The sequence below is a fragment of the Felis catus genome, chromosome A1, assembly GCF_018350175.1.
Source record: "Felis catus isolate Fca126 chromosome A1, F.catus_Fca126_mat1.0, whole genome shotgun sequence".
Classification (NCBI taxonomy): domain Eukaryota; kingdom Metazoa; phylum Chordata; class Mammalia; order Carnivora; family Felidae; genus Felis; species Felis catus.
Window position 1 is genome coordinate 213,381,828 of NC_058368.1, and position 20,613 is coordinate 213,402,440.

At 40.4% G+C, this 20,613-nt stretch overlaps 1 protein-coding gene across 2 annotated transcripts in view; it reads left to right on the top strand.

Annotated features, from left to right (window-relative positions):
• Positions 1–533: 533 nt before the first annotated feature.
• GOLPH3 (golgi phosphoprotein 3) overlaps positions 534–20,613 on the top strand; it is a 50,815-nt gene continuing 30,735 nt past the window's right edge. Inside the window, exon 1 of one of the 2 annotated variants that reach the window (XM_023239239.2) lies at positions 534–921. In XM_023239239.2, coding sequence (XP_023095007.1) covers positions 697–921 — 225 coding nt within the window. In that variant the 5' untranslated portion in view covers positions 534–696. The remainder of the gene's footprint in view (positions 922–20,613) is intronic. The other variant, XM_023239237.2, reaches the window with a different exon arrangement.

Consider the following 20,613-nt stretch of genomic DNA (forward strand, 5'->3'; position numbering starts at 1 on the left):
TGAGGATGGCGGTGTCTGCCGTGGTAAGTGCACAGCTTGAGGCTGAGCGGGGTCCAGCCTCGCTAGGCCACGACTCTCCCGATTCGTGGCGGGGGCCTCGCCAGTCTCTGGCGCCAGGCCCGGTTTCCCCAGGGGCGAAGGGGGAGGCGGACGGAGGGAGGACACGTCACGGGTCTCCGGAGGAGGGGGATGGCGGGCCCGGCGGCCAAGGGACGCCTAGCAGAGGGCGAGAGCCAACGGAGACCCGAGGGCCCAGCAGGGGGTCATCGTGGGCGGATCCCCGCCCTCGTCCCCCGCCGCCCGGTCCCTGCCCGACGCTTCCGGCGCCCTCCGGGCCCGCCCCGCGCCGGCTGTGCCACATCCTCTGGTGACGTCAGTCGGCGCCGCCATATTGGGAAGGCGCAGCCGCCGCCGCCGCCGCCGCCACCACCTCCGCCTCCACCTAGGATCTCGGGCTGCCTTGGGGCCTGCGGACGCCGGAAGGAAGAGCCCCTCTCTAGGTCCGCCGACGCCCGGCCCGCCCGTTTCTCCCCGGCCCGTCTCCCCATGACTGCCCCCGGCACAGCTGTCGACGGACGTCGCCCCAGCGCCGGGATTTAACACGGAAGCCCGGGTCGGGGGCCGCGGGGGAAGGAGGAGGGAGACCCGGTAGGTCCCGCGTCCCTCTCGGCCCAGCACGGCGTCTCGGCGGGAGCCATGACCTCGCTGACCCAGCGCAGCTCCGGCCTGGTGCAGCGGCGCACGGAGGCCTCCCGCAACGCCGCCGACAAGGAGCGGGTGGCGGGCGGCGGCGGCGGCAGCGGCGAGGACGACGCGCAGAGCCGCCGCGACGAGCAGGACGACGACGACAAGGGCGACTCCAAGGAAACGCGGCTGACCCTGATGGAGGAGGTGCTCCTGCTGGGCCTCAAGGACCGAGAGGTGCGGGCGCGGCGGGCAGGGCGGGGGCGGCCGGAGGCTGGCGGCCGGCGCGGGGCCCGGGCACAGGGGGAGCCCGGCCTCCGGCTCCGCGCGTCTGCCCTCCGAGTTCCTGAGCTGAGCGCCCAGCTGGCCCGGTGCTTCCAGATCCTCCCCGCACAGATTGCTTGGATTTTCCCTTCCTCCTTACACAATCACTCCTTTGGTTTTGACTCCTTGGCGGTCTGTATGTCTTCCTCCCTTTTTCCGCCTTTTTAACCCGTGTAGACCCCAGGGTACAGCCCCACCTGGAGACTGCACGTTAGAGTGAAACACCTGGAACCACCAGCGCCCCGAACTCTCATGGGTTTTGCAGGTTTTAGGACCTGGGAGGGCTCCACGGATCTGCTTTTTGGGAGATTAAAAAACAAAACAAAACTTAAGGTGTACTGTTTGGAATTTTGAAAAATTTCGGTGAAATGGTAATGGAGGCAAAAGTTGTTTTACATCCAATAAAGTTAAAAGTCCAACAAAATTCTCATGACACCTTCTGGAAAATGACTTCCTAGGTAACCTTGCTTTGGGTAAGAGATTACTTTTAGTATCATTTTTATATTTTATCAGTTGACTAGTCTGCAAGAAAGTCTTGCTATCTTAAGGAAGGGCTTTTTCGTGGTGTGCTGGAAGGTTAGGTTTGTGATTCAAGGCCTTAGGTGGGTTAAAGTTGCTGTGGATATATTTGTGTGTTGTGATTTTGAAAGATTATTTTCACCTCCTGTATACTCCCCTCCTAGGTTCTATCATTAACATTTTCCTAGATTTGCTTCATCACATATCCATTTATCTACAAAAAAACCATTTTTGGAGACCAGCCGGTCAGCCAGATGAATGGATATTCCATAAATCACGTATGGTGAGGTGGTTTCAGAAGCTTGTTTGATCTCAGCGTGGAAACTACAAACAGCACATTTTGAGAGTCAGATACAGAAATATCCAAGTTTTGTTTTGATTTTTAATAAAGTGTTCCCTAGTCACAAAGGTGGGCAAAAAATCCTTATAAAACAATTTGGTCTTAGTTCACTGAAACTTACCAGGTATTTTATATTTTGTATACCAGAGTTTTATATGGATTGTGACCTCCTAATATTTAGTTTTTTAATGAATTAAAGTTTACTTCTATAGAGATGTCTAGAGTATTTGCTATACCTTGGTTTCCCATTTTTAGGTTTTAATAAGGATCACTTGAAAAAAGGTTCCCCTGGGTGTGAAAGGGACTCAGTATGTTTATTAATTACTGAGTTATAATGGAAACAGACCGATGTGAAATTCTTTTTTGTTCTTTGGAAGAACAAGCTACAGGTCTTCCTCAATTTATGATGGGGTTATGTTCTGATAACCTCATCGTAAATTGAATATTGAAAATGCATTTAATACACCTGACCTACCAAACATCGTCGCCTAGCCTACCTTCATCGTGCTCAGGACACTTACGTTAGCCTATAGTTGAGCAGACTCACCTGTCACAAAGCGTTTTTACAATGTGTTGAATATCTCGTGTAATTTGTTGGATGCTGTACTGGGAGTGAAAAACAATGGTTTTAAGTGCATCAGGTGTTTACCCTTGTCATGTGTCTGTGCCTAGCAAATCGTATGTGTATGCATATTGTTAGCCCAGGAAAAGATCAAAATTCGAAGTATTTTTGTGCAGTCATAAAGTTGAAAATTGTTAAGTTGGGGATGGTCTGTAGATGCACAGTGTTCTAGAACTGTGATTTTAGAAAGTATTCAACTTGCCTTTTTAGGCTGCACAATTTAGAATTTTGGTAGTAAACATTTTTCTTTGTCTTTTTCCTTTAGAATAAAGTAATGTTTTAGAAAATACAAAAAAAAAAAAAAAAAAAGAAGGAAACAAGTCCTCCATATTCCTGAGTGAACATTCTGGTTTATGTCGTTTGTGATAGTTTTCTGTATGGCTGTGTCCTGTGCATAAAACTAAAACTTAAAAAAACCAAAAACCAAAACCCCAACTAAAACCAAAACTAGCTTTTGGATTTGAGTCACTCCCAAGTGAGAGCTTATGGTGAAAAAGTACCTTTTTCCCCCAAAGTATGTGTTACTGAAAAAGTTTAAGCTAAAGCACATTGATTGGCTTTTTTTTGGTGCTTGGTTGTCATGAAGATAATTTAAAGAATTTGTTGAAGCTTAATGGTACTTAAAAAATGTAGACAATTTAAATTTCTTTGGTGGCAGGTAATTGAAACCATATGTTGTGCTTATGTCAGGAGACACTGTACCTTGCCATGTCATGGCTAAGGTCCAGACTCAGCTAATTCTGAGCATTTCTTGCTGATTTCAGCAATTACCTAGAGAAATTTTTTTATTTTCCCCTTTTGCAGGCAAGCCCAGGGAGTAGAAGTAGAGGTGAGTGGGTTTGGGATTTGGCATTGCTTTAGATATAGGTTTTAGGGATTAATCTGTGTAACTTCTCTTTTACATCTTTACAGTACTAATAATGGACCTGTCACCTCCTCCATTCATAAGTTTGGGAGATTTTCCCCTCATGTCTTCAACTTGTATCAGTCTTTAAAGTGGGGGCAGGAATTACTCTTACCTAGAGCCTAGGCATTTATGCTTGTTAATACTAGATTTTGATATTAACAAGTTTCAAGCTTTAGGCATAATATATAGCTTAATAAATTTACTGCTTTAGCTTAGTATCCATCTTTGTTACGTTTGGGTACTTGTGAGATATGAAAACCTACATTTTAAGGTCCTTAACGATAGATAACATTATATATGCACGTGTGTGAACTATTGTATTTGAATTCCAAATAATTGAGAAAAAATGTAAAGAAATTGTAAGATGGTGAAATTAGCCTTACTTAGGCTTTTAAAACAGACATTATGGCTTTTTAAAAATATTTTTGTTCAATAAGAAGTATACAGGAAAGTGTGCTGAAGTGTGGTAAATTTTCACAAACTGAACATAGCTGTTAAACCAGCACCCAGATCAAGAAACAGAACATGACCACTCTCCAGAAGCCCCACTTGATGCCTTTCCAGTAATTGCTTAGTCCTTAAGGGTAGCAACTAGCTTGACTTTGGAATTCAGCATAGAGTAATTTTGTCCATTTTTGTACTTCCGTTTGCAGCTTTTGTTTTGCATTGTGACATTTATCTGTATTGTGTGAGGTTGTCATTTGTTCATTTTCTTTGAATTTTCAACTTCTAACACATTTGTAATTTACAGTATTTAAACAGTTACATTGACTTACATCCTGTATCTAGTGTTCCTCCTAGGAGTCCTCCCTTTATTGAACAGAAGGCTCAGCTTGCCAATAAGCAGATGGTCTGGCCTTGGTTTACCTATCAGGAGTGACTCTGAAGTCATTGTGAGGGATTTTTTTTCCTTTTTTTAAATTTAGGTATGCGTTTTACACTTTTTACCAATGATTTTCCTTTGTGGCTCTTCCATGAAGCTGCTTGGGCCCTCTGGGGATTGCGGTGCTCAGTCTGGATGGAGCATCAGTGATTTATTTATTGAAATAAATCTTCAGAGACTGCAGTAAGAATGGCAGATAGGTTGAAACTTGAACTCAGCTTCCAAATTCGCAAGATTTTCTATAATCTTCTCCTTTGAGGGGGAAGGGCAGTAAATGAGCCAGATACTTTCCTTTCCCCGACTATTTGGTTTTTCCACTGATGCCTCCAAGAGTCAGTTTTCAGAACGTCTCAATTACCTCAAATACTTGGTATCGTTTATTTTTTTGCATTTTATTTCTTCTCTCAGGACATCATTGTATTTATTTACTTATATTTATCAAAAAAATTTAATTCAAGTATAGTTGTATTAGTTTCAGGTGTAACAGTGATTTGACAATTCTGAACATTTCAAAATACTCACTTTGGTAAGTATGGTCACCATCTGTCAACATACAAAATTATTACCATATTTTTGACCAATTCTTATCCTGTATTTTCTATTCCCTTGACTTATTTTATAACTGGAAGCTTGTAATTCTAAGTCTCTTCCCCCTATTTCACCCATCCCTCTATCGTCTGCCCCCTGGCAACCACCATTTTGTTCTCTGTGTTTATGAGTGTTTCTGTTGTTTGTTTTGTTGTCAGATACTTTTTTAAGTTTATTTATTTTGAGAGAGAGGAAGAGAGAGCATGACAGAGGGAGGGAGAGAGAATCCCAAGCAGGCTCCATGCTGTCGGCACAGAGCCCTTAGGACTTGATCCCAGGAACCACGAAATCATGACCTGAGCCAAAATCAAGAGTTGGATGCTTAACCGACTGAGCCACCCAGGAACCCCTATTGTCAGATACCTTTTTAAAAAAAAAATTTTTTTTTTAATGTTTGTTTATTTTTGAGAGAGAGAGAGTGTGAACTGGGGAGGGGCAGAGAGAGAGGGAGACATAATCTGAAGCTGCTCCAGGCTCTGAGTTGTCTGTCCACACAGAGCCTGATGTGGGGCTTGAACTCACAAACCATGAGATCATGACCTGAGCTGAAGTTGGACACTTAAATGACTGAGCCACCCAGGTGCCCCTTGTCAGATACTTTTAAATATTTTTGTTTGTGGCAGATCTTAGTGCTTTGAGGTTGGATGTAACTATTTTAAATGGCCAGGTGTAATTTAGAGTGTGTCTGTGGAATAGAAGTGGAAAGAGGTATTGTAGTTCTTCTCTGAGACATATCTTTTGTTTTACATATATTATTTAAGCCCTTGGGCCTCAAAATTCTCCTTTAAAATGGAGAGAGAAATAATTCTCTTTCATGGTTCTGATTGGGCTGTTTTGGAGGTTTATTCTTTTACTCTCCACCATGCTGAATCCTGTCTATCTGTCCCCCCCCCCCCCATCCTTTTATTGGGGTTCCAGCATTGTGCGTAGCCCCTGGAGGCCCTGTTGAAGCATTTGCCCTCCCCTTTTGTGATGCAGTCACACTGCCTTATCCAGTCAGGTATTTTCTTCCAGGGCTTTGGATCTTGAGAGTGAAACAGGCTGTGGTATTTTGGAGACCTGTCAAGGTTAGTGCCAGTGTGTGGATCAGAATGTTTTCTGACATGGTTCTTTGAGCTTCTTTCTCCCTAACCCATTGGTACTGTCTTTTCTCTCCTGGTTTTTAAGACACTTTTCCCCTAGTGGTATTTTTTTTTTTTTTTTAAGTTTATTTATTTATTTTGAGAGGGAGAGAGAGAATTGCAAGCAGGCTTCATGCTCAGCACAGGGCCCAACATGGGGCTCAATCCCATGAACTGAGATCATGACCTGAGCTGAAATCAGGAGTCTGACACTTAACCAACTGGGCCACTCAGACACCCTTGTTTGTTTTTGTTTGTTTGTTTGTTTTTAAAAGTAAACTCTACCCTCAGCGTGGGGCTTGAACTCACATCCCCAAGATCAAGAGTTACCTGCTCTACCCATTGAGCCAGCCAGGTGCTTTCAATTTTGTAATTTTAAAGATCCTTTCATGAAAGTCCTTATTAAGGGGGGCTTGGCTGCCATGTGCTAAGATTTTAGTAACTTAGTGTATACTAAAGGCTTCTGAGCTTTGGAATTTTGTGATTCCTTTAGTAATAATATTCTTTTCATATTTTCAAAAGATTGAATCTTCATTTATTTTTTTCAGGTGTATTTAAGAGTAGGTACACAGTGAAAGACACATAGGATCTCAAAAATTAGTTTTTGGAGTTCATCGAACCATTTTTACCTTTTAAACAAGAGTTTATACTGAAATCATTTTCAGTGCTTTGGGGTTCTTTCACAGTGTGGCCAATATATTCACTGATATTACAAGCCATACTAATAATTTGATATATCTTAATTTTAACCATCTGACTGTCCCTGTGTGGATCATTTGAGATTATGTTTTAGAATTATACTTTGAAATCATTTTGATCAAAGTTTGACACATTTGATATTTAAAGAAGTAAACTGTTACAGTGTCAGCTTATGTGTAAGTCTCAAAAACCTAAATCATGCTTTTCCTGTTATGTCATGTTACATTTTTGGCCCAACACTCCTCTGTGTCCAAGCAAACTTTCCCTACTTTCTATCAGCATAATTTTTCTGCTGTTAATCAGAGTAAATGGTATCATTCCAAGTTGCTGTAGTCTGTCTTTAGGTCATTCTGTTTTCATGTGAGTCTCCTTTTAAAGCAACACAAAGATTGTGCTTGTCCTGTGTTTCTTCCATTTAATAAGCATAGTGACAAGTGCCAAAGTGGGCCATCTGGTTTCATTTTGAAATTGATATCTGTGGCTTTAGGTTTCTCTAATCAAATCTTGAAAGATTGCTACCTGTTTCAGCAGCATGTACAGTATTATAATGCAGTCTAGCAAATATTGAGGTTTTAGGTATTATGGGAACATATAGAAAATAGTCTGCTTTCAGGCACCTGGGTGAAGCTACCATGAGATCATGACCTGAGCTGACATAATGAGTCAGATGCTTCATGGACTGAGCCACCCAGGCTCCCCTCTAGAATTTTTTGATAGTGAATATCTTGCCTGGCATATACTACCACTTAAGTATTTATTAAATAAATCATGTTTTTTTGATGAGGGTAATGTCCTCTCTAAGGGAGTGAAAATTGTTTCTGGGGCTGGTGGTGAAAAGTCCTTACTCTTTTTATGTATAAGCATAAATGTACATCTGTCCTGTAAACAGGTGGTGTATCCATCTTAGATTTTTTTTTTTTTTTTTTTAGTATTTGAGAGAGAGGCTCAAAAGCAGGAGAGGGGCAGAGGGGGGAGGGGAGAGAGAGAGCGAAAATCCCAAGCAGGCTCCTTGCTGTCAGTGCAGAGCCTGACTTGGGGCTTGATCTCACGAGCTGTGAGATCATGACCCGAGCTGAAATCAAGAGTCAGATGCTTAACTGACAGAGCCACCCAGGCGCCCCCATTTTATTAAATTTAATGGGGCGAGGGTAGTTAGGGAAAAATAAGTCTGAAAAAGCTTCTTTAGGGAGCAATAATGAAAAAAAAGTTGAGAAACACTGAAATGAGTCAATATTGAAAATACTAAATTTGTGCCCTTTACTGAGGTTTAGAAACCTTTTTCTCTGATTGGAATTAAAAAAAATTTTTTTTTAACATTTATATATTTTTGAGAGAGAGACAGAGCGTGAGCAGGGGAGGGCAGAGAGAGAGAGAGAGGGAGACACAGAACCCGAAGCAGGCTCCAGGCTTCGAAACTGTCAGCACAGAGCCCAATGCAGGGCTCGAACTTGCAAACTGCCAAGATCATGACCTGAGCCGAAGTCAGGCATCCAACCGACTGAGCCACCCAGGCGCCCCTGGAATTTTTATTGTAATAGATTTTGGCTTCTAGTTCAGTAGTGGGAGGAACAGTTTTAACATACCAAACTGTCAGAGGTTGTGAGTAAAATTTTAAGATCAAAGTTATTCTTGTTGGTTGATGATGTGTAGGTAAAGTTTTGTGTTCTCCCAGTATTGTCTGGGAAGGGCTGGAAATTAAAGGACTGCATATAAATTGCTGATGGTTATTTTTACTCTGGTTTTATTTTCAATTTTTTTTTTTAAATTTTTGTTTTTTTTTAACGTTTATTTATTTTTGAGACAGAGAGACAGAGCATGAACGGGGGAGGGTCAGAGAGAGGGAGACACAGAATCTGAAACAGGCTCCAGGCTCTGAGCTGTCAGCACAGAGCCTGACGCGGGGCTCCAACTCACGTACTGCGAGATCATGACCTGAGCCGAAGTCGGCCGCTTAACCGACTGAGCCACCCAGGCGCCCCTCAATTTTGTTTTTTTAAACACTACTGTTAAAGTTTTATGCTATGTTAACAAAATAAGCTCAAAATAACATAGAATTGAACTTTAAAAAAAACTGAACTTTCAATTCATGCACTGAATTGAGCTTGTCACATTTAATTTTTGGATCTATATTATCTAAAATGGAATCTGGTTTAGTGTCCATATGTTTAGTTCAGTCCAATTATTGAACACGTTCTGTATGTCCATCTCTTTCCTTCGTGGTTGGGTTTCAAAGAAAAATTTCTTACCCTCAAGAAGCATCCAGTCTGTGTAGAAGACATGTGCAAATGATTTCAATAAAAGAGATTGCAGACTTCAATGGTAGTACATGTTAAGTGTAGTATGGACATACTGGGGATGCCTTGGATCAGCAGCTGAAAGACTGTGCCATGCTCTAGACTCCCAGCCTTGCCTTTGAGTAGTTAGAAAAACTAGGATAAATGATTTGAATTCTTAGAACCTCAGTTTTTCCCTGGGCAAAATGGGCCTACATTTGTGGGCTGTCCCATAATCTCTAGATTGTAGGGCTCCAGTGAACTGGCATATATGCAGGGTCTTTGAAAACTGCAAAGTGCTGAACAAATGAGTAATGGCCTAGCCTCGAGAAGTGAGTTACAGTTTATAGTGGTACTGATAAGTATTTAATATTTTCACAATTTTTGTTTCTTGGCCCTCTTATACTTTATCTACTGGGCTTAGTAGAACATTCCTCTTCTAATCCCGGTGGTCACCATTTCTTCCCACTTTCCATAGTCCTACCCCCTGTTTTTGATACCCTCTCCCCTTTAGGAGGCAGGGGGTCCTTTCTACCTGAGTTCAAGGCCAGGATCTTCTCTTAGGGTGTTAGGGCTAGGTCCTCTGGAGAAGGCATTGGCACACAATCCTTTCTTTTTTTTTATCTTACTTCATTGAAAATTTTTTTCCTATTTTCTTCCTGTCTTAATGTACTGTTCGCTTTGTCCTCACTATAGGTTCTTTGGCTGCCAAGCCAGAGCCCTGTGGGGTTTGAGAGTGGGGAAAGGTGGGAACGCCAATTTCCAAAGTTGCACTAAATTATGAAATTGTACTTTGTGCAAGTCTTTTTGTTAAATGAGCCTAGGGGGGCGCCTGGGTGGCTCAGTCGGTTAAGCAGCCGACTTCGGCTCGGGTTACAATCTCGCGTTCCATGAGTTCGAGCCCCGCATCGGGCTCTGTGCTGACGGCTCGGAGCCTGGAGCCTGTTTCAGATTCTGTGTCTCCCTCTCTCTCTGACCCTCCCCCATTCATGCTCTGTCTCTCTCTGTCTCAAAAATAAATAAACGTTTAAAAATAAATAAATAAATGAGCCTAGGAATAAAAGTAGCAAGGAAAGTCCTAGTCTTCACAAGTTTATATAGTCTAGTGGTGGAGAGGCAGGACATGGTAGAATTCAAATAACGGTGTAAATTAGCACTATCCTAAGTGCCACTTGGATAGTGGATACCATACATTTTTCATTCAGAGGAAGTAGCAAATAGGTTGAGGCTGGCCAGGAGGGTCAGGAGCAGAGGGAAGTTGAGCTGGGCATTATTCCCCTTACAGAGGAGTCGGCATTCCATTCTAGGAGAGGAGGGGGAGCTGGGGCTTATAACAGAATCTCCCAGGGGATTCTGTCCACAGAGTCGGTTGAAGCTGACTGGAAATTGGTTTTGGGGTTAACTTTCATTTGATTGTCACAAATAATCTTTTAAGATGGCATCTCAGCCAGTCCCGCCCCATGCATCTATAAAATTTTAAGTTAGAAAATTGTTTTAATATACATTTTAATTTTCTTAAAATATTTGCAGTGTTTAGAAATTATTGCCTATAAATGTGAACTTAAAGTAATCTGCCCATCCATCATCTCCCGTTCTCAAATAATTGAGATCTTTTATTGAGGATCTTTTATGATCTGGGCAGGGTCCTGACTGCTGGACTAGAAACATTAAGATGGCTCTAGTCCACCTACTGCTGGACTAGAAACATTAAGATAGTCTCCATAGTCTTAATTGTGACTGGTAGGCCTCAAAGAGTAAAAGGAAAGCTGTAGGTTCTTTATTCTTAATTTTTTTTTCTTGTGGTAAAATATTCGTAACAAAATTTACGATTTCAGCCATTTTAAAGTGTACAAATCAGTGGCATTAAGGACATTCAGATTGTTGTGAATGTTGTAGCCATCATCACTAACCATCTGTAGAACTTTTTCATCATTCCAAACAAAGTATACCGATTAAACACTAACTCTTCCTTTCTCCCTTCCCTTAGCCTCTGGTAACCACTACAGATCAGATGATCTCCAACTTACAGTGGTCAAATGTACAATTTTTTGATTTTATGGTGGTGTGAAAGGGATATATAGATAGTAGAAACTGTACTTTGAATTGACTTTGGATTGTTTCCTAGGCTAACAATGTGCCCTGTGATACTCTCCCCTTACTCCGGGCAGGGCTTAAGGGGGCAGCAGCCGCCAGCTGTCATGTGATCACAGGGATGAACAACTGATAACAGAACTGTTCTGAACCCACAACCGTTCTGTTTTTCAGTACAGTTTTCAGTAAATTACATGAGATACTGAGTACTTTATTATAAAGTGGGATTTGTGTTAAGATGATTTTGCTTAATTATAGGCTAATGTAAGTGTTCTGAGCATGTTTAAGGTAGGCTGGGCTAAGCTGTGATGTTCAGTGAATTAGGTGTATTAACTGCATTTTCACCTTAAATTATATTCTCAGATTTACAGTGGGGTGTATTGGGATGTACCTCCATTGTAGGTTGAGGAAGATCTATATTCTGCTTTCTATATCTATGAATTTGACTATCCTCGGTACCTTATACAAGTGGAATCATGCATTTGCCCTGTTATGTCTGTTTTTCTTAGCATATTTTCAGGGTTCATTTATGTCATAGCATGTATCCTAAATTTCATTCCTTTTCAAGGCTGAATAATATTACGTTATATGTGTATACTGTGTTTTGTTATCCACTCATCTGTTGAACATTTTGGTTTCTACTTTTTAGCCATTGTGAATACGTCTGCTTTGAACATTGTTATGCAAATATCTGTTTGAGTCCCTGCTTTTATTATTTTGGATACATACTTGGAATGAAATTGCTAGAAAACATGGTAATTCTATGTTAAATGTTTGGAGGAGCTACCATATTGTCTTCCACAGTGGCCGGACCATTTTACATTCCCAGCAGTGCACAAGGATTGCAGTTTCTGTGTCCTGGCCAACACTTGTTTGTTTGTTTGTTTGGATGATAGCCACTGTAACAGGTGTTTAGTGGTATCTCATTGTGGTTTTGATTTGCACTTCTCTAATGATTAGTGATGTTGAACATCTTTTTTTGTGCTGATTAGACATTTGTGTATTTTCTTTGGAGAAATACCTATTTAAATACTTGCCCTGTTTTTTTTTTTTTTTTCCAATAAGGTTTTGTTGTTGAGTGTTAGAAGTTGTCTATATTTTCAGGATATTAATCCCTTATTAAATCTATGATTTGCACATATTTTCTACTATCCTGTGGGTTGCCTTTTTACTATGTTGACAGTGTCCTTTGATCCACAAAAGTTTTTACTTTTGATTGTCTGCTTTATCTTTTTGTTGCTATTGCCTATGCTTTTGGTGTCATATTCAAGAAGTTATTTCAAAATTTAATGTTTTTAGCATTTTCTGCTATGTTTTTTCCCTATGAGTTTTATAGTTTTTTTATGTTTTGGTCTTTGATCGTTTTGAGTTAGTTTTTAATGTATGGTACAATGTAGGGGTCCAACTTCATTCTATTTGCATATGGATATTCAGTTTTGTCAGCACTCTTTGCTGTCAAGATTGTTCTTCATTGAATGATCTTGGCACACTTGTCAAAAATCGTGTGACCATATACATGCAAGTATTTATTTCTGGGCTTTTGTTTCATTGGTCTGTATGTTTTTATGCCAGTACCACATTGTTTTGATTACTGTAGCTTTGTAATACGTTTCGAAATCAGGGAAGTGTGAATCCCCCAACTTTGTTCAAGCTGTAAGTTTTTGAAAATGAAATTAGATAGTAAAAACTATCCTATCTGCCTAAAAGGTTAGAGCCCTTGAAAAGAGCTCAGAAGTCTCACACTAAAGTCTGTTGACTTCGTTGTCTTTGTTGAAGCTGTCTGCTGATTTGTTCCGGGTTGTGAGTGTGTTTAGGAGATTCAGAAGGAGAGCCAGTAACCAGTTATTTATACCTAACCTTATATATTTATCCCTTAATGCTTCAGTAGGAGGTTGCAAATTTGGGTTTGATGTTCAGGAGAGGTGTCTGGATTGGAAAGGGTGATTTGGAGTTGTATCTCTCCCCTAAGATTGTTCCTACACTCCATGTCAGAGTCCATTCCCCTGCAGCCACACAGTTGCTTAGGTCAGACTTCCCAGTCTTCTCTCTTTCACAATCCATGCCCAGTAGGGAACTCAGTCTGCATTCTCAGAATTCTTTGAATTTGTCTTCTGACCATTTTTAAGGCCACTGCCTTAGTTCACCTCCTCACCTGTTCTCTCTTGGATTGGTTTTCCTCAGTGACTGTTTAAAATCTTCATCACTCCCTTCAAGTTTCTTGTTTTACTTCTTCCTTGCTCTGGGTCTATAGAGGCTTCCTTTACCTGTCTTCCTCTATCTGCCTTTATCTAAACTCCTTCCTTTCTGTTACAGGGAAGGGGTTTCTGCTTAAGGTTAACCCCTTCTCCCACTCCAGTATAGTCTCTTTGCCTCTTTGATGCTTGTGCTCCCTCAGCTTTTAGATCTTCTTCTCCTCCATCTGTCCATCTCTTCTGTAACTGCACATGACCATTTAAGCTTTGTCATCATGGCTTTATTTTCCCCATACCTTTGTAGATGTGTGCTGATTGTAAACTTGGTTATTAGAAACTATTTATCTTCAGTAGAATTGGTATTGAATTGAAGGTCTAGGGTTTGTGTTTCTTTGTGATTTCTTTCATTGCTTGGTGTGTGAAGTGATTCTTCTCTCACCTTCAGATTTCTTAGATCACATTTTGGCTGATGGTCTTGCCTGGTCTGTGGAACAATGGCAGTCTTTTCCTATTCATATAGGGGAAAATGTGTTATCATCTTAGTAGCTGGTTAGAGAATTCCTTTGAAGGGAGGAGTTCCTCCTGTGGGGTGTTGTCCAGATTTCAGTGAGGAAGGGAAAAGTGATTCTGTCGTCACTGGTAGAGCAGGTAGGAGTGCTGAGTGCTGTGAGGAAGGCAGAGAGGATGTGTGGTTGAGGAGTGTGCCCAAAGAAGGACGTTGGAAAGGGCAGGAAACACTTTAGGGAGGTAAGTTTTGAGCAGAATATTGAATGAGATGTGGCATGTCACTTGACAGGAAACTGACATTCTAGACAGGATATATTGTGACAGGGTATATGTGAAAATAACTATATGAGGAAGTCCTCTTTCTAAGATTGACATTATTTTACCATAGCTAAAGAAGAAAATCTGTTGTATGTAATGAGAACTAAGTTATGGGGGGGGGGGAGTTTGTGTGGAACAGGGAAATGAAAAGTCATTGCTACCTTAGGATCTTTAAATATAAGTTGGAAATGATATTGGAGGCAGTTGGAGGTTTTAAAGATAGCAATAATACTGTAAACTGGATTTTTAGAAAGGTGGTTCCTTTAAGTGAATAAATAATTTGTAGATGGAGAGGATGGAGGCAGGAAAGTTGGTAGTAGGATTGAAGTTACTAGAATTTGTGAAATTTTGTGCCTGCATCTTGGATGCAGAGGGAACAGTCTTGATCAGAAAGATAATTCTTATAGAAGAATTAATAGGATTTAATTACCATTAAAGCTTAGAGGAGAGAACATGGTTGGTTTGAGTTTAAAGAACTATTAGAGTGGTAACAGTGTCTTAGTTATTTTCCTTTACAAGTCTATGCTCCTTGTGGAGAAAGATGTAGAAAATGAAATCCACAATTCAGCTTTTATTCCTTTGAAAAACATTTATGGAGTGCCTACTGTATCCTAGGCACTATACTAGGGAAGACAGAACAACATAAATTTGCATATATATGTATAATTACAAATTGTGATCATATTATGAAGAAAAATTAGAGTATGCTGTGAGAGAGTGGGTATAGGGGGAGGGTAAAGGGAAGAACTTTCCAAGGAAATGATATTTAGGCTGACACTCAAGGAATGAGTAGGAGCCGCAGACAGTGAAGATAGATTAGTTGAGTGTACTCCAAGGCCCTGAGGTGAGACAGCTTGGCTTGGCTTAAAGAACTGAAAAATGGTTCAGGCAGGAGTGGGGTGATGGGGAGGAAGGCCTGAGATGATGAACACACAATACAGGGCTTTACAAGGCAGTTTAAGGATTTTGTATATTCTCCTGAGTGCAGTTGGGAAACCATTGAAGGGTTTTGGGGAGTGATATACTTCACTAACAACAACAAAAAAGTTCTGGGTGGAAAATGGCTTGAACAAAAAGGCAAGTGATGAAAATTGGGTGGTAACACCGTGTATTATTGTTCTAGTCTTATTTTAAATGAATTTGCAACATGTTTAGTTTTCAGTTAGAAAAATGAGATCTCCTTCCAGTACTGCTTTGTAACCGTTTTTCTCTTAATGATATGTAGTGACCACTTTCCCATGTTAGTAAATATGCATTTACTCATGTAAAAAAAATTCAAGTGGCATAGCGAGAAATACAGTGTCCCATTATTTTCAGCGACTGCATGATAGAACATATTATTTGATGTACCATAGTTAATAGGTGTGTATGTTAGGGACCTTCCTTTATTTTTCTAATGGCCTGGAAATCACATTATTATTTTGTTAGGCTTTCATGTTTGTATTAGCAGGTTCTCCCATACAGGCTCTTCCTTTTCTTCACCTAGCAGCCAATTCTTACTCATGTTTTGATGCCTAGCTGAGGCTCTTTCATCTTATTCTGGCCCCCTAGGCAGTGTTAGTTGCTCTCACATCTCTTTTGCTTATTGGGTATCTAGCACCTACCGCAGTGTCTAGTGTGTTCTAGGGGTTTATGCATATGTGTTAGCCTGCTGGGGCTGTTGTAATAAAAATAATCAAAAGAATTGGTTTAAACAGAAGTTTTCTCACAGTTCTGGAGGCAGGAATTTTGAAGTTAGGGTACCTACATGGTTGGGTTCTGGAGAGATTCCTCTGTGTCCTCACATGGCCGAGAAACACAGCAAAATGTGTGGTGTCCCTTCTGATGAGGGCCCTACACTTGTAACTTTATCTAAACCTAATTATCTCTCAGAGACCCCTGTCTCCCAGTAGATTCACATGGGGGTTAGGGCTTCAAAATTTGAATTTTGGGGGTGCACAATTCAGTTCATAGCAGCATGTTTTTGGAATGAAGGAATGAATGGTTGCCATTTTATTCATATTAGCATTATGATTTGAATTATAATTTTATTTTCATTGTGTGCCTTCTATCTTGGTTATCTTTAATCTCTGCTTAGCAATGTCTTGGCACTCAATAGCTATTTATTGAATTAAAATGATATTTTCTTATTTTAAGAATTACAAAATTATGTTTTACTTTATGCAGCTTTGTGTCTCTGCCTCCCAAATGGGATTTTCTGCTAGAAAATCATGCACACGCCTGCATCGAATAGATAAATGTTATGGTGATGTGGTAGAAAACTTACATGCTTTCATTATTATCTGTAGTTTTCAGAATGTCCTCAGAATACTGATAGTGTGATGCAGTGGTGAAACACTATATTTACAGTCACAGCACTGTGGCGTTAGATACGACTGCTGCTTCTGGAGTGTGAATGTAGTCTTATTTCTTCTCTAAACTTCAGATTTTTCAAATGCAGAATGATAGTATTTTACTGGGTTATTATGAGATGAGATGATTATGTGAAGAGAGCTTTGCAAATTGAAATATTTTTGTGTTGTGTTTATTAAGTAAACCCCTCATGCTTTCTAGAGAAAAATTAAGACTGGGATTAGAGTTAGGTTTTGTTAATAAGATGCTGTTAAATACACTTTAAAACTTCACTGATCAAATAAACATACATTTTGCCATGGATCCTTGAAAAGATTTATTTGTTTGTGAGGAAGTCAGTTTCTCCTCACACTTAGTTTTGTGCTTTCTGTATTGAAGTGATCAGTGGCAGGTGTGGAAAGAAAAATGAGTACAGTAGTGCTCCCTTATCCACAGGGGTAATGTTCCAAGACCCACAGGGGATGCCTGAAACCCAAGATAGAACCGAACCCTGTATATATCATGATTTTTCCTGGTCATCATATTTATGATAAAGTTTTATTTATAAATTAGGCACCGTAAGAGATTAACAACTAATAGCAAGATAGGACAGTTATAACAATATCCTGTAATAAAAGTAATGTGAATGTGGTCTGTTTCTCAAAATATCTTACTGTACTGTACCCACCTTTCTTCTTGTTTTTTTGTTTTTTTTGTTTTTTGTTTTTTTTAATTTTTTTTTCAACATTTATTTATTTTTGGGACAGAGAGAGACAGGGCGTGAACAGGGGAGGGGCAGAGAGAGAGGGAGACACAGAATCAGAAACAGGCTCCAGGCTCTGAGCCATCAGCCCAGAGCCCGACGCGGGGCTCGAACTCACGGACCGCGAGATCGTGACCTGGCTGAAGTCGGACGCTTAACCGACTGCGCCACCCAGGCGCCCCCCCACCTTTCTTCTTGTGATGATTTGAGATGATAATATGCCTACATGATGAGATGAAGTGAGGTAAATGAATTCGGGGCATTGTACGTAGCATTAGGCTACTATTAACCTTCTGACAATAAAGTCAGAAGGGTTATCTACTTCTGGATGGTGATTGAACATGGGTAGCAGACTGTGGGTAAGGGGTGAGGGGACTACTGTATCTTTCATTTTCATGGGGCTGAAGTGAAGCATACCTAGATTACCCATTAAACAAATCTGTCTTGGATGGCAGAGAGAGAGGGAGACACAGAATCCAAAGCAGGCTCCAGGCTCTGAGCCGTCAGCACAGAACCCGATGTGGGGCTCGAACTCACAAATTGCGAGATCGTGACCTGAGCCAAAGTTGGACGCTTAACTGACTGAGCCACCCAGTGCCCCTAAAAAAAATCTTTAAAAAAAAAAAAAAAAGCGTATAAGTAAGACAAGACCACGGAGTATTACGCTTCAGGAGTAGGTGAAACAAGAGTAATCTGTAAAAGCCTGAACAGGAGCTGCTCAGTAACGGAGTGGTGTTATGGAAGCCAGGGGAGGAGGAGCAAAGGTCAGCAGTGGCAGAGGTTGTGGGGCAGTTAGTTAAGGCAAGGCTTGTTGAGAACTGTATCAGATTGCATGGGTTCGAAAGTGAAAAGGAAGTGGTGGCGAGTTATTTTTTGACCAAACAGTTGACTCTTGAACAGTGTGGGGGTTAGGGGTACCACAAAAGCTAAGGAAGCTTTGGACTTCCCCAGAACTTAACTACCAGTAGCCTACTACTGTTTATTGGAAGCCTTCCCGATAACATGAAGTCAGTTAGCACATATTTGTATATATATTTTGTGCTATATTCTTAAAATAAGTTACAGAAAAGAAAATGTTATTAAAATCCTGAGGAAGAGGAAATACATTTGTAGTACTATGCATATTGAAAAAAATCTGGATCAATGGACGTGTGCAGTTCAAACCAGTGTTGAAGTGTCTGTTGTACTTTCAAGGAGTTCGTGGTGAGTGGGCAGGATACAGGGCAGTGCTGGTTCCTCTCTCTCTGTTTCTCATGATGGGCGGACTTGAGGATGTTTGAATGTCAATAGGAAGTACTAGTATATATGTAAGAGGTTTAAGATGCTTTAGAAGGATGGGAATTGTGAGGAAAGGTACTTCTTAAGATGCGAGAGCATTGGTAGAAGGGTGAGCCTTAGGCAGTTTTTCTGTTACCAGACAAAAGAATGAGTAGGGAGGAATTTGAGTTTATAGGTTTGGTTCATTGTTAGAAGTTGAGGCCATTCCTGTCAGATGGCATTTGCTTCTATGAAGTCATCTGCTGAAAATGAGCCAAGTTCAGAGATTTGAGGAGAATGGAGTTTTGAAATAGCTGCTACAGGGAGTGGGAAGAGTTTTGAGGGAAACACAGGATTTGCCAGGTATCATTGACAGTTTAAGTTGTACTGAGATTGCAAGATTTTTTTTTTCCCCACTAGCAGTTCAGAAGCACAGAAAAGGAGAAAGTGGACAGTTGGATTGCTCTGGAGTTGGAGTTTTGCTAGGTGAATGTAGTAGAAGAAAAATAGAAAACACATTTAGGAAATTAGCAAGAGTGTAGTCTAAGTGGTGTATTCTGGGCTTGTTTTCCCTATTTTTGAATTGGAAATAATAATACTTAACCTCAGAAGGTTACTGTAAGGTGTAAATGAGTTACTATGTGTTTAGTGTTTAGAATAATACTTGACATATTGTGGGTGCTTAGTGAATGATTGTTCTGGCTAGAGGTGAGGATAAAGATGGAGGGGACTGATATGAAGGAGGGGAGGCTTGGGATTGGATTCCCCACAAAATTGAGGAAGAATTGGATGTGGATTGGATGTGGACTTACTACTTAGATTGGGTTCTAACAGAGGTTCTTGAGGTTTGATGCTGGTATCCAAGTTCCCAGGGAGTGGAGGTTCTTAGCCTGGAGTCAGTGGTAGAATTCAGGATAAAACACTTGAGTGGGAAAACAATTTCTTTGAAAATAAAAAAATTTTTGATTTTGTCTATGGTTTTTGCCATATGCAGACTTGGAAAAACTTGGGTGGTGTAAAATCAGTCTCTTTTATTTCTTTTAAATTGGAGTAATAGCTGGAAAGTTTTTTCCCTCACTCCCAGGTTATGAAGGTATTCACCTCTGTTTTTTTCTAGTACTTTATTGTTTCATTTTACATTTCAGTCTCTGATCCATCTATTTGGAGCTTTATTTAGAAGTATAATATGAAGTATGGATCTAATTTCTTTTTCTAAATGGCTATCCACTTGTCCCAATTATTAATTAAAATACCCATCTTTCCATCTTATACTAATTTGAGATTACAGTTTTATCATTTATTAGATTTCAGTATATTCTTGGGTCTTTTTCTGGATTTTATTCTTTTGGCCTGTTCATGCATTGGTATTACATCATTTAATTTCTAGAGGCTTTTAAATCTGTTTTAGTAACTAGTAGGACAGTTTCCATTTCTGTTCGTCACATATTGCCCTCTCCCAAGTTTTCTTCGTTATTCTTTTGTATTTATGAACTCCGTTTTTAACTTCTGTAGCTCCAGGAAAAAACAACTTGCTATTTTTATCGGGACCTTTGTAAGTTCGGAAGAACTCATAACATGATAATGTTTTTGTATGTAAGACATCTTCCAGGTCTGTTTTTAAGTCTTGCAGGAAAGTTTTAACTTTTCTTTGTATAGGTTTGCCTAGATTCTTTCTTTGGTTAAGATTGTAAATGAGGTCTTTGCAATTATATCTTTTTTTTTTTTTTTTTAATTTTTAATGTTTTTATTCATTTTTGAGACAGAGAGAGACAGAGCATGAGCAGGGGAGGGGCAGAGAGAGAGGGAGACACAGAATCTGAAGCAGGCTCCAGGCTCTGAGCTGTCAGCACAGAGCCCGACGCGGGGCTCGAACTCATGGAGTGTGAGATCATGACCTGAGCTGAAGTCGGACGCTTAACCGACTGAGCCACCTAGGCGCCCCTGCAATTATATCTTAACTTTTTATATTTTATTTTTTTATTTTTATTTTTTGGTATATGGCAGTTATTGATGGTTGTCAATTTTGTAGTCCTGGTACTTTTCAAAGTTTTCTTATTGTATAGTAATTTTTCCATTTATACTCTTCAGTTTTTTCTGGGTGTCCTTTTTTTTTTTCAGTCCCTAGTTATATCACCTGCAAATGTAGATAGTTTTCCAGTTTTTCTGTTTTCATTCGCTTATTTTTGTCTAATCT